The sequence below is a fragment of the Sesamum indicum genome, linkage group LG2 (genome assembly GCF_026168435.1).
Source record: "Sesamum indicum cultivar Baizhima isolate 11 linkage group LG2, ASM2616843v1, whole genome shotgun sequence".
Taxonomy (NCBI): Eukaryota; Viridiplantae; Streptophyta; class Magnoliopsida; order Lamiales; family Pedaliaceae; genus Sesamum; species Sesamum indicum.
Window position 1 is genome coordinate 3978813 of NC_142658.1, and position 18050 is coordinate 3996862.

Consider the following 18050-nt stretch of genomic DNA (forward strand, 5'->3'; position numbering starts at 1 on the left):
TTCTTTTTCCGGAATTATATATATATAGTAATGTGTTCTATAAGAAATAAATAAGATACTTTTAATTATCTTTCAGACAGAAAATAAAAATAAAAATGACCTAATGCTTTCTTTCTCTGTTTCCATTTCGGCTTTTGCATCATATTGTTGCCGAGAAAATAAGGAAATGATGTGAATCGAAATCTCACAAATATGATGTGTGGATGGTTGGGCCAACAAGCATCAGGTATCGTTTAAGGTAAAGAATTTACATAATATATAAGGTACATCTAATTACACTGATGAATCCTATAACGAAAAACTTCCGCCAACACAGCATACAGCATGTCATGAATCCCATAAGTAAGGCTAATCACTCGCACTGAGCAAGAAAAAATGATAACGCAAGTTGCATAGAATCATAGAATACAGTAGCCCGTGAACAAATTCGTCATTTGCACAAAATACAGTGAAAAGAAACATCCTGAATATGAAACTGGCAAATGCAGACTCGATGTCGCTGCCTCAACTCATAACTCAAGCAATAGCATCTCACAAGTTGAGAACACCATAGATCCTGTGACCCTAATAATGGCTCTCATGAGACTCACTAGTTCCATATTGACAGCAAGTTAATTACTTAAAACCTGAAGATACAAATTGGAAAAGTAGACTAATGCCCAGATATTCAGCAAGAACTTAGATGCCCGCGCTAGAAAATGTTGGGCGTATAACCGTGTATAAAGTGAAAGTACCCTGTCACTATCATCAGGCACTTAATCAGGATAACAAATAGCTAAAGTTTAACATTTTCTACATGTCCTGTGAGGTGGAAACAGTAATGACGGCAAGGATGATACTGGCAGAGGGTTGTAATTACCAACTACCAGACCGCTTTAAGTAAAACCGAAACATCTCGAGGCCAAGCAAACTCAGAGAACCGTTCTATGATCCCATTTCATCATGAAGTCTCTGGAGAATATCATGATCGAGCATTTCCATGAATTCCTGTGAATCACCAAGATGAAAATCACTAGTAAAACTACATTCATGGTTTCGCAAAAGTCATGAACCAAAAAATTGTGAAGGAGTTGATACCTGTGCAAGCTCACCATGACTGCATAGTTCATTTACAACACTTTCTCCTGCACTACCACCACCAGAGAGGTTCAGTGCCCTGTCAACTAGAGAATGAAAAATCTCCTCAGATGAACTTGGGCTCCCAAGCCTCTGAACTACTCGTCCAAGACCCATCTCCTGCAACAGAGAAATCATAAAAAGTTTGCCTTATTAAACAAATAACTTTGAACATAAAAGTGAAGTTAGATTTTCTACGTAAGAGGAGAATAAAATTTTGTTTTGCCAAGTTAGAAACGTGAAAAACAACAGCAATCAGCACCTACTTAGGACAAACTAATACTTTGCAGATCTATGGAGCGAACGAGTAATATAACAAGAATCAATTGACAAACTTAGAGAACAGAATCAACAGAACTGAAATTCTACGAAATTCAAAGAAAAATAACAGCCTATTTTGACTTTTCAAGGCTATATTAGTTCACAAAGCACACATAGAGTTCCAGATACAAGGCTTTGACAAATTAAAATTAAGCCGTCCTACAAGTTCCAGTTTAGAATAATCAATGTTCTCAAGTTTCAGACCATGTCCTCCTATAAGAAAGAACTCAGGGATCAAACTATACTAAAGGAAGAACAGGTTCTTTCTTGCATGAACTTATCCCTATTATTGCTGCTGAGATGAGAACTTAAACGACAATTGAAAAAGTCATCATTCATGATCGAAGTTAAACAAATCATACATTTTTAGGGCACTGGCATCCTGCGCGACAGTCAAGTTTATAAGCACAGGCCTCACAAGCATGGGTAGCAGGTGCTCACATCATAAATAACAAAAACAAAAACTGCTCAATACGAACCTCAGCGTCATCATTAACAGCTGCTCTTTCTCTTCTTGACCTACTATCAGGAAGCAGAGGTCCTGAGGGAGGAGCTAGCTGAGACCCAGGGGAAACACCTGCCAGAGCTTGAGAAACGATAGGCATCATTTGTTGCATCATCCTTGATAGATCAATGCCACCTCCTGGGCCTCTATCCAGACCCGAAAACATGCTTCCAAGGTCGTGGCTGTCAATCTGCTGAGCAATCTGATTCACTGTATTCCTCATTGTGGGATTTTGAGTAAATTGTTGCAACATGTTTCTCAGCATATCTGGGGTACCAACACCAGTTTGCTGGGAAACTCCAGACAATAAACCATCTAGGGCAGGACTGTGCAAAATTTGAGACATTGCATCTGCTACATCACCTTGGCCATCAGCATTTTGGCTTGCTGTTGGCACACTTTGTCCTCCTCCTCCCCTAGCAATGTCTGATGATTGCCTTGAGGGCAAAGGATTCCTATTTCCCCTAGTTGGGAGTGATGCAAGAGATTGCAGAACATGCTGTCCGACTGCCCTAGATTGCTGGTTCTGACTACTAGCACTTGAATTATCAGTGTCCTTGGTTTGTGCTTTCTGCTGCCTACCTCGCCTCTACCACACATTTATCCACAAGCGCTGTTAAGTACCCATTAAAGAGAAACAGGCAAGGAAGATACAAAGAGTAGATAATGCAACAAATGGTCTCATCATATAACAACACAGTAATGGGAAACATTGAAAAACTATAATAAACTGGTGCAGAATTAACCTAAATCACCCAATTCACATTCCGTGATCGGTGCTCAAGCACACCATTCAAAATAGGGAGGCTGACAATTGCATAAAGTTCAGTTGACTTTTGCAGCTTACTCTTTTTTATTTTCTTTCCCCTGTGACCTTCTCATTTTCCTTGGGCAAAAAAATAGATTTTGCCTTGGCTGCCTAAGGATAACTAGAAATATGTAGTCCTGCTATTGGTTTCACTTTCTACAGATAGGGTATTTTTCCTACGGAAAGGGCAGAATATACTACCAATTATATTTTTGAAGGGATGGACCTTACTGAATATCATAACTTTTCACAGAGTGAGAATATTCGATGATAACAAACTGTCATATTTATTTCTATCAGAGCTCGAAGGCATTGTTACTCGTAAAAGAAACATGTTGCCACTTTCCTCTCGACTTAGAATCAATTTCATAAAGAATTAATAAAAGAACCAATTGAATCAGAAAGAGGACATAACCAACCCGAAAAAGATTATAGATATTAATTAAGCATGCCGATCAAAAAGAATTCACAAAAACTTATCCACATTTCTAAACCAATTAATAAATGCGAAAATTCTTATTTTAGAACTTAACTACGAAGAATGGAAATGCACCTGAAATCCGTGTGACCGAAAAAGACCACTTCAAGAAAGCAAAACAAAGCAATTTCTTACCTTAGGCTGAAGGCCTCCTAGCCCCAATCCAAGAGGGATGCCCGAAGGACTATCAGCATTATCATTATCATCACCCCGATCAGATGCCGTTGGCCTTTTATCAGAGCCTCCTTCAGAACTTATAGAAGGTTCACTAACTGAACCCACACCAGCTCCCTTCCCTTTAATATCAGGTTGGTTGCATGCAGTTTGTGCCTGACAGTTTACATCTAGTGAGTACAAATGTGATTTGGACCACAAGCAATCAAATTCAATGGCTCCCATTTTTAACCTTCTGATCATCCATCATGCTGACATGAGGTGAAGTATGGCTGGCCTCAGCAGTCCTCTGTCTGCTTGTATTTTCTCCAGAACCAACAGGTTGGTCTTGATTGGCTGAATCCTCTGTTTGGCCTTCACAAATACAGAAGTACGTTAGCATATAATACCCTGTACATAACAAAGCAGATTTTGGTGTGCATGCCTGAAGGTGCCTGATCGTTCTGCATGTTAGATAACAGACTTCTCATTTGAGCGTTGATTTCAGCAACCACAGAGGAAATAGAATTTGAATCAGGTGTCTGTTGAACACCAGTACCAGGTGCCAAAGCACCAGAGATTGAAACCATCGCAGGTTGCGAAACAACATTAGCAGTGACACCTACTCCTGAAGACCCCCGTGCTTGACCGAAATCACTAGACTCAGATACATTAGCACGTTCTTCTTGCGTTCCTTCTCCATTAGGTGCCCGGTTACCCAATTGAGAAACCATAGGTGCCAGTGATGCTCCTGGTTCAAAGTTGAATTCCATTAAGACATTGAGAAAAATGCATACTCAGAGAAATATATTAGATTTGTATTTCTTAAATACCACATACCAGTATGAATATGAATATTTACATTCCTTGGAATACTAGCAACACCAACTGGGCCCATAGCCATAGGACTTGGTGAGACACCCGATGAAGCACCAAAAAGAGAGCTGGTTTGGAGAGGAAATGGCTGCAAATCGTGCATGAGAATCATAAATAGCAAAATTAAAGAGAGAAAAATGTATATCACTAAATTGAGACGCATCAAGAAGATATTCCTGAAGGACACAAATGTTCAGAGGATCTATACACGATAAGTGCAAACCTTCAAAGAAAATCTAGGCAGGTTAAGTTATTATTGTCCAAAATAACATCTCGGAGCAAGCTTCAATTAATTCCATCCAAAGAAATTAAAAACATAAAATCGGCACATGAAAGCTTAAAAACAATTCACTTAATTCAATCAGTTCAATTAACAGTTTTAAGATGCACCAGATTTTCCTGGAAACCATAACATTTTAGCACAACGCAGAACAAAAGGAAGCGTGCGTGCATGTTCAGGATATATTAAGGAATTTTTAATAGATAAACATAAGCTTCACAGTAATAATCAGGGGTTGAATTAGAAACCTGAACCATAATCGGATTAGGTCCTGATGGGGATATATAAACAGCAGGTCCAGCATTCACAAAAGATTCAGCCTGCATAAACATCCGAAGATTGTTAATGGCTTACATTCACAAAAGGGCAAGCTGATAAGGTCAAGGAGAAGGACATACTGGAGATTGTCCCATGCGAAGTGTTAAAATGGTCCTCCCCAGTTCTAGAAGAAGTGCACCTAAGTGTTGCATCGCCATGCCTAATTGAGTAGATTCTGTCTGTACTTGCCCCCTTACCACAGGATCATTAGATCCCCCCTCATGATTTAATCTGCCTGCAGTGTGCTACAAAGTCACAGCAGGTTATAAATAGAATCAGAACCAAGAACAAAATACTAAAAGTTGAAGTTAGTAGCCAAACCATGTGAACATAAATCTATCAATCAGATGCTGCATTCGGTAACAAATAATGATGGAAATAAAGTTTTTGAAGATGTATTAACAGTAAGATCACATATGGGCAAGACAAGCTTCCCCACCAGCCACCCCCAACCCATCCTTTTTCATCTCCTCCTTTTATTTGCCTAAAGAAGCTTCTCCACCAGCCACCCGCAACCCATTCTTTTTCATCTCCTCCTTTTATTTGCCTAAAGAATGCAACAACAAATTTACCAAACTTAAAAAATTGCGATCATTCTCAAGCTTGACTATAATCATTTTTACACGACTTAGAGCACCCTACTTTATGACATTTTACTTCATTTTCTTTTCTGATGATCCAATGTACTCCAGTTTCATTTCATGAGCTCACAATCACTTGACTATTCCATACAGATCAGCTGAAAATAATTAGTTTGCTCACTTTTTTTTAACGGAACTAGTTTGTTCACTTGACATCTGATAAGATAAACAGCGCAAAATCATTCAACTTTCCAGGTGCAACTAGCAGCACCTTTTTTCTTATTAGAACAAAAGTTTCCACTTTACACTCACTCCTTTAACCCAAAAGTATATATCTTTATCCATGTGAGTAAGATAATAACATAATACAAAGAACTCATAGTTGAAGGTTTACTTCTGAATATGTAAATCTACCAACACTTTTCATATATCATATAATATAACAAGCACCATATGTCAAATGGAAGACAAAGAAATAGTTGACATTCAGAGTTCAAAAGGTGAGAGGAGCACTAATGATCAAGTAAAGTACAGTAAATGAACAACAATAACTATTTAGTTTTCCTTTTCCCTTCTGTTCTGACAGTTAAGTGAGGTCTCCAGGAAGGGCAAAAGGGAAGATTTTAGAATTATTCGAACAATTGGTTCCCACAGTTCCATCAGGAGCATAGGAACATGACCTTCAAGAGAGGGAAGCATGGCTTAAATCAAGAGCACAATGAAGTCACTAATTCAGAAGAAAAATACACATATGCTGGCCCACATGCCACAGTAAAATAAACAACAAAGGTTGGCAGTACAAAATTGTAAGACAGAGATAATAATCTCATAAGGATGGTACTTACAGATAATGCTGGAACAGCATGATCACTAAGGAGACGTTGTGCACGTTGTAAAACAATGCTCAAAGCGTCCACCGTTCGTAAACCACGAGAATTTGAAGGCAGTTCAAGAGTATCACTAGCCACCGGTGATTGATTTGGTTGATTACCTGGATTTGAAGACAGGAATTTAGGAATCCTCATACAAGGCACTTCCTGAGCACAAAACCAAACTCAAGAATGCTTATGTTGTTACCATTTTGTGAGAATGCCAGTTCCATTCGGTTCATGAACTCAATTAGTGTGCTCAGTGAATCAGGAATTGGCTGACCATGGGGAAAAATTGTCAGATTAGGTAGAACATAAGCAAATCTTACTTAAAGCAAAATTTGATATTCTTCTACCATGTTCAGTGATGGAACAGCAATTGCTGCTCCTAGTGGGGTTTGCATAGCCTGGGATGCAGCTTGCCCATGAAAGGCTTGCCAAGGGACAGACTGATTTCCATTCTGACTTTGACTGGCAGAATTAGACTGTGATGCTTCTGTTTCATTTGCATTAGAAGTCTGAATACGAGAAAATGACTATCAATAAACCCATTAACTAACAAGAATCTGGAATAATGAAAAGCAGAGACAATATTGGAAAGAGGGGCCTAAATTTATGGGACAGCATCAACAAATAATAAATTCAACAGCAACTCCATTATCATATGAATACACAAAGATCCATCCGCAAATTTATTAGATTGCTCTTTTCTTCTTCATTATTCACATTATTCACTTCAACAACAGAATGCTGAGCAATTATATATACATGCATATCTACACTAGAACTACAGCAAGCAAAAGTGACAAAATGTGTTACAACTTAGACGCAAGTCAAACAAGTAGCCACACTCAGAGGTCAGTGACATTAACTGAAAATAATTGTTTTTGTTATTATCTAAAAGTGCTAACAAATATAATACTTCGGCATCAGATTTTGGAGTAGACAAGCTCAGAGCATTGAGTTGTAAACAGTCAATTAAAATCACTAAAGGATTGATTTCCTATGAAATAGCCACCACACGCTTGATTAGCAAATTGACGAACGTGAAATCTTCAACAGATGCCAATAATGATCTTAGCTGGAAGGCTAAATGACAAAGGACACCATCAAAATTACTATATCATGGTAATGATACCAGTTCTTCGACAAGGAGAAATGTGCTTTCCCTAGGATAAAATCCATACTGCGTGAATAACAACATAGTCTGACACACATAGAAAATATACACGTAACTTTGCACATAACCCAACACACAGGCATCTTAAGTAGTTAATCGATATACACTCCGAAACAAATTGTTTAAAGCGCAATAACAGGAGGAGAAAATTAAAATAAAAGAAGTACTACCGGAACGCCAGTTTGCATGCCTCCTGTCTGTGTACCAATTCCGATAGTGTTCAATACTGCCCCAATGACCTAAAAAGCATACATATCTAATGATTGCCATAGAATATATAATTTCACATAGCTCCATTATTAAATGTACATGGCAACTCTAGCATAACAATACAAACACACCCGACTTAAATCTGGAACAACAGCTTCCCCTGGATCTCCAACATTTAATGTCCCCAATACTATACTGTGGGCAATTGGTCCAATACGATTACGTGATACACCAGCATTAGGATCTTGTCCTGTAACCCAAAATAAGGAAGTGATAATGAAAATTGGGAAGAATATTGTACCAGAACGTTTACATCTCAAGTAAAACTTGCAATCAAAATGCAACTCGTCTTATGACCTCTACCACCACTACTAGAGGTTGCCTCCCGAGAGCTGGAACCAGGAGATGGCTGTGGCTGCCTTTCAACTAAATGCAAAGTATCCCCATTTTCAACATCTGTCGTATTGTTAAGTAGACACCATAAAGATGGTGCAATATGCATGATATACCAATACACACACTCACACACACACACATATACAGTGTGAAGGTACCTAAACAAAACAATGTCATAATTGCCCGAGATAAGTACAGAACAAAAAAAAATTACAGGTAATATATAAGTTTAACAAGTTCATAATAATGGTAATAACTGACATCCATGATAAACTGAAAATATATATCAGTTTATTTTGAGTTTCTCAAAAGTCATATATGATTATTCTCAATATATAAATCACCTTACTCCATCTCCCATAGAATCTCTTTTAATTGATTGAATTGCTAAGCAGCCAAGAGTACATGCACAAGCACCAAAACATAGACTGCATAAAAATAAATAACAAGCAAGCACCCGCGCACGCGCACACATATACGTATGTGTGTATATTATATATTATCAAACATATCATATGTATGAATATGCATACAGATAAGCGGAGGCATACTCACCTCTTCTCATCGAAGAATGATGCAAGCAGAATAAACTCATACAAGTTCATATTTTTATAACAGTAACTTATACAACACTCGGTACAAAATGGGAGAAAAACTAATATGAGTAGAGAAAAAATCGGTGGTAGGATACTATATTCAGAAAGAAGATGATCATCTTTCAAGACCTTGCCCCGAAAAATTAGACGCTGCTGCCCAACAGGCACACCACTTTGACTGGCTATTTTCTCCTTGAATGCTGATACAACCATCTGAAATGGTATCAACAACATGTTAGACAACAACGGTGCAATCAGCATAAGAGATACAAGTAATATAGTAGTCATCCAAAAGAAGATTCAAGTTGTTCCTTCAATTAAGGGATCATGCTCCGGATTCCGGAACACACTTTTCAATAAAACAATGGATAGAAAATAACAAATAATCATTATAAACAGAAAACTTATTATATTTTATTATGCACTGCAAATTTATATTCCGACTACAGATGAAGGAATTGGGCAAGTATCAAGCAAGAATCTCGAGCATCTAGAAAGGGATCACGTAAGATTCTAGAAGGCCTACGGTAAACATCTCCTATGCTCTCTTTGATATATTTTCTCTTTTCCTTTAGGAGTGACTCATAAAGAACCTGGAAGCAACAAGACAACCTGGCAGATACACAATAAACTAATAAAAGGATGGCCATTGCCTTCAAAACTATCAACATGCTAGTCACAAGATTAAATAAGAAATTACATTCTTATCCACATTAAAGCTGTAAATCCGGGAATCCAGGGTCTTGATATTGAGCTGAAGATTTGAGTCAGAGCACCCCCCAGAAACATCACTTGTACTTGAACCATCATGGAGCTGCGACTCCGCCATGTACCTTCAAAGTTGAGACAGGTGTAATAAGCATCACAAATATCCGCATGTATAATTTTAACATGACACCCATCATCGTGATAAAAATAAAAGAACCCATGAATCAAGGATCCATTACACATGTCAGCTTTGCTAGCAATATATGAATTCTATTTTTCCATCGTTAAGGCATCTGCAGTATACAACATGAAACATATCTCTGTTACAAATGGGTTACTCAGCAACATCAGAAAACAACGCCAGAGTTAGACCTTTGGGCTTAATTTGGGGCTGGATCTTATCCCATCCATATGAGATAAATGGAGAAAATTCTGCACAAGTAAATGAAATGCAGAATGGTACTTCCAAACAAGAACTACCAAAACCTAAACCTGAAGAACTGCACAACACGCGAACAACTGATAACCAAGGGCTCCACAAATGCATTCACTACTAAGCAACATTAAAGGTGTATAGAGAAAAACAACCAATATGGGATGCCTAAAAGCCAAACAATGTCGCCAAATATTCTTTCTGTTAAGTATAAGCTGGTCCAGTTTCATTTTCATATAGATGACTGGTTTAAGTTATATGATACCACCTTTGATATTCCAGAGAGAGTGAGAGACTATACAGAATGGGTTGTTTAAGGACTCTTCTTTAGCTCAAAATCTCAATCAAGATCAAATTTCAGACCAGATTAGACGGGAAAACTGGAAGCCCGAGTATCTTTGGTAGACATGTCAATTGTTAATGTGAACCCATTTGCTTGGACAGTCATCTTCTTCCTTTTTGTTACTATTCATGCATAACAATGCGCACAAGTCAAATCCCATTAACAAATAAGCTACAGAAAAAAATAAAGAAAGAAAAATCTAAACTTGCTAAGAAGTTCACATCATTCACAGCATTCGACAAACATTAAATTCCACAAATCATTGCGCAACAACAACCGAACACTTCAGACTCAAAAACCAAATGCGAAAGGAAACTAATAGTTCAAAAAATGGCATTCAGAAATTCAAGCAACAACACGCATTAGCATACAGCGCAACCAACAATCAGGAATTTTACAGCAATAACGCTTTTTTCCCATTGGCAACACAAAGAAAATAAATACAGATACAATAAATCATCAGATTCCATTTGCAACCAACAAAGCTGCGCCTAGGGTTTGCAATAACAAATCACAAAACGAAGAAAAAAAAAAGAAACTAAAAAGAAGACAGACACGCATACGGAGCGATTGAATCAAACCTTGGAGTTACGGGAAGAAAATCAGAGAAAAATTGCGAGCGATAAGCAGTTCGAATCGCGGAATCTTGGAGTCAAAGAAACAATTTTGAGCGAAGAACAAAAATGTAAACTGCGAGGGCTTAAACGTCATCACAACATGAAAAATTGGTATTTGTTCCAGAAGCGTCTAGAGTTCACTTGCAAAGACTCATCATTGTTTTTTTAAATTGTTTGCAGTACTGTTATTTATATCCGGAGTCGCTACAACGCGTGTGACGATTTTAGTTTGTGAACGGATGAAAACGCAATGTGATGTTCTAAATAAATTAGTTATAATCGTCAATAAAATTAATTATTATTATCAAATGCATATAATTAATTAACAATTATTATAATATATTTTTTAATAACACATTTACATACATTTATTAGTTGGATACACCACATAATTATTTTTAATTTTTGGTTTACTTCCTTTTGGATCAGCCCACTATTTTTTTTTTTTTTGGGTGAAATGTAAGTTTCATTCATCCAAGAATATTTGCAGTGTACTCCGGGCATACCCGGAGAGTACAAAAGCCCACGCTCAAGTTAAGAAACAATCAAACCGTGTGAGAAAAGCGTCCAAAGGACCCTATACAATGTAACCTTGACTAAAATAATAAGCCCCTCGGGACAGGGCGTTAAGCCCTCAAAGATAACTTCGTTGTGATGCCTCCAAAGTGTGTAGACCGTGCATGCCAAAGCGAGATGTCGCGCTTTGTTCTGCATGGAGGAACCTGTTTTCTCCTTCTTGAGCCACTTGACCGCACTTTGAAGGGTTGACATAGACCGGTTAATGCCAAGCTAGTGTCGGATGCGTGACCAAACGAAGTTGCTGAACGGGCACTCAAAGAAAATGTGCTTGGCCGATTCCTTAGTGTTGATACATAGTGAGCATAAATCCTCCTCTTTGAGGAATCCAAGTCTGTCCCTTGTATTTAGTCTACCGCGCAAGCCAAGCGACAAGATAAATGAGTACTTCGGTGGGGTAAAAACCTTCCATATAGCCGCTTTCCAATGCTGCCTCGCAAGTTTCGGTTTGAAGTACTCATAAGCTTTCGACGTTTGGAGACCCTTTGGGGTAGACCATCTTGTCATCTGTTCGATCGCTGCCTCCGGAGAACCAAAATCAGTGACCACCCTGTTGCGAATTTCGGCAAGCCGTTGAAGGAGTGGAGAATCCCCCTTCTTCGGTTGCCAGTCCCAGATTGATGCACCTCTAAGGTAGACACCGTTGACCCACTGCACACACAACGTGTCTGCCTTACGGTGAATGTTCCATAATACACGGGCAAGGAGGGCCACGTTCCAAGACTGTATGTGCCGAATGCCGAGTCCACCTTCTTCCTTGGGATGACAGATTTCCTCCCAAGCTACCGGTGCCTTCCTAGAGTTCCATAGAAAATTCCTGCATAGTCGGTGGATTTTCTCGATGACCGCCGCTGGAAGTGGGAAGACTCAGAGCCAAAAGCACTCCACCCCCTGAATAACTAAGCGGATAAGTTCCAGTCGGCCTGCATAAGATAAGGATTTGCCCGTCCACTTCGAAATGCAGTTGGCAATTTGATCCACAAGCGGTGAGTAGTTGGTGACCAAAAGCCGCTGTGCCGCTAGTGGAATGTCAAGGTATCTGACCGGCATCTCACCTCTCGCAAACTCCGTATGAGCGAGAATCCCGTCAAGCTCCTCATTTTGAATGCCCGCTGTGAATATGCTTAACTTAGAGGTATTAACTGTGAGGTCGGATGCGTCCTTAAACTCTTGGAGCATTCCATCAAGACGTGAATAGATGGAATGTCGCCACGGGAGAAAAGCATGAGATCATCGGCAAAGAGGAGATGAGTGCTTTTCAACTTCTCGCATTTGGGGTGAAAGTTGAAGTCCGAAATAGATGTTTTCTTCTTGACCAGTCGGGAGAAATGTTTCATGCTAAGGAGGAAAAGGGCCGACGACATCGGGTCTCCTTGCCTTAGGCCTTTCCTCCCCGGAAAAAACCCATGAAGGGAGTCATTTAAAGCCACTGAAAATGATGAATTGCAAACGCATTCCATAATCCAAGATATAAACAGTGGGGGAAAACCATACCCGTGAAGAACTCGGGCGATTGGCCATATTTTGGGTGATTGGCCACGAGTTCGACCTGACCTTCAAGAAGCTCAAACCAGCTTCGACCCAAACCATTGAGTATTGAAGCTTGTTCACTCTTCCTTTCCGATGACTCTCCCTCTCCCATGTCTCTTCTCCTTCAATTTTCCCTACATCTATCAGAAAATAAAATTATGCATCCGTTTCGGTGCGTATTTTATTCTTATTTTTGTGTGTATTTTAAAATTGACATTTTTTTCTTTCGCCTCAGGTAATGCGCAAGAACATCCTGCATTTTATTTTCCATCTTCGTGCTCTAGGTTGATTTATAACGGTGGAAGGAGGATGAACTGATTTACCATATGAGATAATCATCAAGGAAGAAAAACATTAGACCGTAACAAGTTGGGAAATATTGCAAGGGACTGCTACATTAACCTGATTGCGATAACTTTGGCTTCTTTCATAGTTCCAATCACATGTTAATTAATTACACTTACCATTCTCAATTAAAATATAATATAAAAGATTATTTCCTAAGTCACAACTACCCCATCTGTTTGGACATGAGGACTTATTAAAAGGTTTGTTTGGACATGAAGACTTAATAAAAGGTTGCCAATGGGGGAACCCAGACCCACCAACTGGGCAATTCGAATGATACAAAAATGACACAACAACCAATAGTCTTCAACGTTATTATTGTCTTTTAATGATGGCGTTTATTTCCAAATCAAACAGAAAAATTATTTTTTTTAGTCTGTCAAATATGTTTAATATTAATTTTAGTTTGGTAACGATGTCCACTTTTTTTTAGTCCTTTATATTTTATAATTTAATGAATTTAGTCCGATTTAAGATTTTGTAAGGAATATTCCGATGAAACTTTGAAAACTGCCTACATGGCATGTGAGTTGTTGAATTTTCAACAATTTATATACGTGTACAATCATGTGTAACGACTTGTGCCCAAAAATATTAGTTGAATATTATTTTGATATCAAAATTCTAAAAAAAATATAAATAATATTTTGTACTTTTAAGTTGAAATATTAAATTATAATTTAAATGTAAAAACCAATATATATAATAAATTCATTTTTCAAATTAAATATTTATAAGTATTAATTAATCATAGTTTATAATTAATTTGAATAACTATTTAGTTTAAATATATGTGTTTCAATAAAATTTATTATTTAGTTTAAATTTTTATTATTTCTTGTAATTACTAGACATTGCAGCCGCAGAGGAGAATGGTGTTGTCCTGCCCCTCTCCCCTCTGGGCAAACACCGATCGCCGAGACCAAAAATAAATCTAGACAATGCGAGCAGTTTAGGGATGGGGAAAGAGTAGGCAATGGGACTACTAAAACGTCTATAAATTAATACTTTATAAATTAATAAATTTTTTAAGATAATAAAATTTTTCGGTCCCGACTTAGGTCTTTGTAAAAAATCATCAAATTTGATAAGATAATAAGATAATAATTTTTCTGGAGATCCTTTTATAAATATTAGGTCTCATTAAAACTCTAAATTAATATTGATAAATATTATAATTATAAATATTAAATATGAAATCTGTAATGCTTTACGCATTTGATCATTCATGGATAATTTTGTCATGCCTTTTAGATGAGAAGACATTGTTGGGTGTCATAAATTATTTTATTTCTATATTGAGATTTATATAGTATATGTTCCATTCATCATGCATGAATATATTTAATTGACTATAATAGTTATTTAAGTGCGACGAATTAATGAAACATGTATATTTAAGTAATTCCAATGAATTGATACATGAGTCCATGAATATTATTTTAATTGTATACAATGAATTGATATTATACATGAATATATTTAATTAGTTACAAAGAATTGGTTGATGCATGAATATAATCAATAAAATATATATGAATTCATTTATTTTCAATGCATATATACTAAATTTGTTGAATTTAAAAAGTCTCTATTTTAATTAATAAAATATTAATTTATCTAAACTGATAATATTTCATAGTTCCAAAATTAATAATTTATAGAGGTTTTACTGTACTTATTAGTTTGGTACACGTGCAATAATACAGATCCTATCCTCCACATGTATAAATATAAATCTACATTAATGCTCCTGCGGTGAATAGATGATGAAAACACCACCACAAAAAAAATAATGTAAAAAGAAATTAAACACTGCATTCACGACAAAGCTCAGCAAGAGAGTATCATCTATTCTCATCTCACCAACCATCCTTCTCAGTCCAAGAACTAGCAATTTCAGACTGCTCATCACTCCCGCTACTCGGAAGACTTCCCAACCATTTCGCGCCTTGAAAATGGACAACAGCACAACTTCGGGCAAGCCCATCAGATGCCGAGGTAATAATTCACACCAAAATCTGAACATACTCTGTGCGTGTATATGTGTATACATATGTACAGTATGTTTGTGAGTGTGTGTTGTGTGTGAAAAAGTTGGTCAACGGTGGTGGTGCTGTGCAGCGGCAATTGCTAGGAAAGCAGGGGAGCCGCTGGTGATAGAGGAAGTGATCGTGGCCCCTCCAAAAGCTGGCGAAGTCCGTATCAAGATCATTTGCAGTTCTCTCTGCCACAGCGACATCACTTTCTTGAAACTGAAAGTATGTAGACATAATTTTCCCTGGAGTTGAGTGTGTGTAATCTACCTGTTTCTTGGAAGTTTATGCCCTTCTGTCATTGTTATATCTTTAAATTGTCTTCCCCTTTTGAAGGATCCGCCGGCATGTTTTCCAAGAATTCTGGGCCATGAATCTGTCGGGTAATATTCACATAACCCGCTCATAATGTTCTTACCATTTGGAAATAAGATGTTTGTTTGGTAGAGATCAAAGAAAGCAATCTTTATGATTTTTGTGTCTCATAGTGGTAAAAGATTGTTCTAGTTACGCGGTATGCTGGTTGCTCTTCTCCTGTCTTTTTAATCATAAAAAAAAGTACAAGCAATATCCAAGAATTTCGCATTCTAACCGTTTGATGTTCCTACACTGAAAGTGTTGTTGAGAGCGTCGGCGATGGTGTCACCGCGTTTGTCGAAGGCGATACGGTCGTTCCGATATTTTTACCAGACTGTGCAGAATGTAGAGATTGCACATCCAATAAGAGCAACCTCTGTTCGACATTCCCATTCAAGGTCTCTCCTTGGATGCATGATGGATCGAGCAGGTTTACAGACCTCAAGGGGGAGACTTTGTACCATTTCCTCTTTGTCTCTAGTTTCACAGAGTACACGGTTGTGCATACGGCTAATGTAACTAAAATTGACCCCGTGATCCCTCCAAGCAGAGCTTGCCTCCTAAGTTGTGGAGTGTCAACAGGTATGTACGATTCTTTGATGCTTCATGAACTTCCCCAAAATACTAAGTGGACGTATCTGATATAATGCATAATGTTCAGGTGTAGGAGCTGCTTGGAGGTCTGCAAATGTTGAAGCAGGGTCTACAGTTGCTATATTTGGTCTTGGATCAATAGGATTAGCTGTAAGAGCATATCCTACTCTTTCATGCTATTTTTTTGTTTTCCTGGATGCGATATGCTATAACAGCAAACTGGATTTTCTATGAAGGTTGCAGAGGGGGCAAGATTGTGTGGCGCTACGAAAATCATTGGCATTGATGTGAACCCTGAAAAATATGAAATAGGTCAGTTCGTTCTTGTTCTTCGTTAGAATTTAGAAAGTAGTACAGAATTCTTGTCATTGTAGTGCATGACAGATGATGCATGAATGGTCATTGGATGTCTTAAAGGAACACAGATTAGTACTTGTTCTCTTCCTTTTATTCACAAAGAGGTCTGTGGTCATTGATTAGACTAACTGCAAGTAGTCAGAACGATTGCTTGCTTTAACCTACATAATGTAATGAATGAATGTATTGATTCATCTTTTTCGACTACATAGGTAAAAGATTTGGAGTAACTGATTTTGTTGACACGAGGAGTTGTGGTGAAAGACGTTTAAGCGAGGTCGATAACCAGAAGACCTGCATCGAGCTAGATAAGTTCTTCCACTTTAATATGCTTAGTTCAAGTTTTACCAATTCTTGTTCCTGCTTGGATTTACAGATCATTAATGAGATGACCGGTGGAGGAGCAGACTATTGCTTTGAGTGCGTTGGAAAGGCATCCTTGGTTGAGGAAGCATATGCCTGCTGCCGCAAGGTTTCTACTCTCGACTATGTTTCATTGTTCCTATGCTGTAAACTTCACTCGGAAAATTTAACTATGTTTGTGGCTATTCAAACCAGCAACTCTTGTAGTAAGTTGTTCTTGATCTCTGCATGCCGTTGTATTCTAGGGATGGGGAAAGACGGTGGTTCTTGGGGTGGACAAGCCTGGAGCTCAGTTGACCTTAAGCTCCTTTGAGGTCCTTCACACCGGAAAAGCTCTATTAGGATCATTGTTTGGAGGACTCAAACCGAAATCCGACATACCAATCCTCATTAAACGCTACATCGACCAGGTCATAGTTTCCTAGATTTTCTGCCTCTGTGTTGGATTAATATCTTAGAGGAAATTCTAATTTGAATTGAGTTTGGCCAGACCTGAACTAATTATAGTAAAAGTAATACACTTGTCTTATGATTAATGTACAATTCAAGAAAAATGACCAATCACATGGCAAGTGTTCCGCACCTACTACACACGATTGATTTGGGTAAAAGATTTCTGTTAGTTCATTCAGGAGTTCCTCAAGTGCACTATAATTTACTCTGTTACAGAGTAACATTTTGTGTGTGTGCAGGAGCTGGAACTTGACAAGTTTGTGACCCATGAGGTTAGTCTTGACGACATCAACAAAGCTATTGATTTACTACTCGAAGGGAAGAGCCTCAGATGTGTGATTTGGATGGATAAATGATTGTTCTTTACGCATCAGATTTATCCTTTTTGTATTTGTCGCTTGCCGTAAACATTGTTCTTTGTTTCTCCTTCTGGACGATTATTCCCCGTTGAAATAATATTCTGAATTTCTGAAGCCGTATTACACTAACATTTCTTGAAATTCAGACATATTACGAGAAAAGAAAAAAAACCCATAATTTTAGAAAATTATACTGATAAATCATATTTATCATTACAAATTTCTCGGGACCAGTCGATTTAAGGGGGAGATTGTGTATATAATTTTCAAAACTGAATAATTATCGCAG

The 18050-nt window shown here is 37.8% G+C and overlaps 2 protein-coding genes across 3 annotated transcripts; one reads left to right on the plus strand and one right to left on the minus strand.

Moving 5' to 3' along the window:
* Window positions 1-362: 362 nt before the first annotated feature.
* Window positions 363-10938, minus strand: LOC105178026 (Ubiquitin-like superfamily protein). Of its 2 annotated transcripts, none has more exons than XM_011101373.3 (18): window positions 10753-10938; window positions 9388-9520; window positions 8783-8900; window positions 8053-8151; window positions 7827-7945; window positions 7656-7724; window positions 6662-6823; window positions 6514-6583; window positions 6282-6427; window positions 4936-5100; window positions 4786-4857; window positions 4222-4345; window positions 3827-4132; window positions 3635-3747; window positions 3364-3558; window positions 1917-2531; window positions 1078-1236; window positions 363-987 (listed from the first exon to the last, which is right to left on the minus strand). In XM_011101373.3, exons 2-18 carry the CDS (start codon window positions 9514-9516, stop codon window positions 925-927), a joined length of 2724 nt encoding a protein of 907 aa, XP_011099675.1. In that variant the 5' UTR covers window positions 9517-9520; window positions 10753-10938; the 3' UTR covers window positions 363-924. The 2 variants fall into 2 exon arrangements, with proteins under 2 accessions (XP_011099675.1, XP_011099667.1); XM_011101365.3 differs by having other exon boundaries at window positions 3635-3756; window positions 10753-10937.
* A 4071-nt stretch (window positions 10939-15009) lies between these two features.
* Window positions 15010-17875, plus strand: LOC105178015 (Zinc-binding alcohol dehydrogenase family protein). Its single transcript, XM_011101355.3, has 10 exons — window positions 15010-15243; window positions 15367-15503; window positions 15615-15661; window positions 15895-16217; window positions 16297-16379; window positions 16466-16541; window positions 16799-16863; window positions 16963-17058; window positions 17195-17359; window positions 17642-17875. The coding sequence occupies exons 1-10, from the start codon at window positions 15201-15203 to the stop codon at window positions 17756-17758; spliced, it is 1152 nt and encodes a 383-aa protein (XP_011099657.1). The 5' UTR covers window positions 15010-15200; the 3' UTR covers window positions 17759-17875.
* Window positions 17876-18050: the final 175 nt, after the last annotated feature.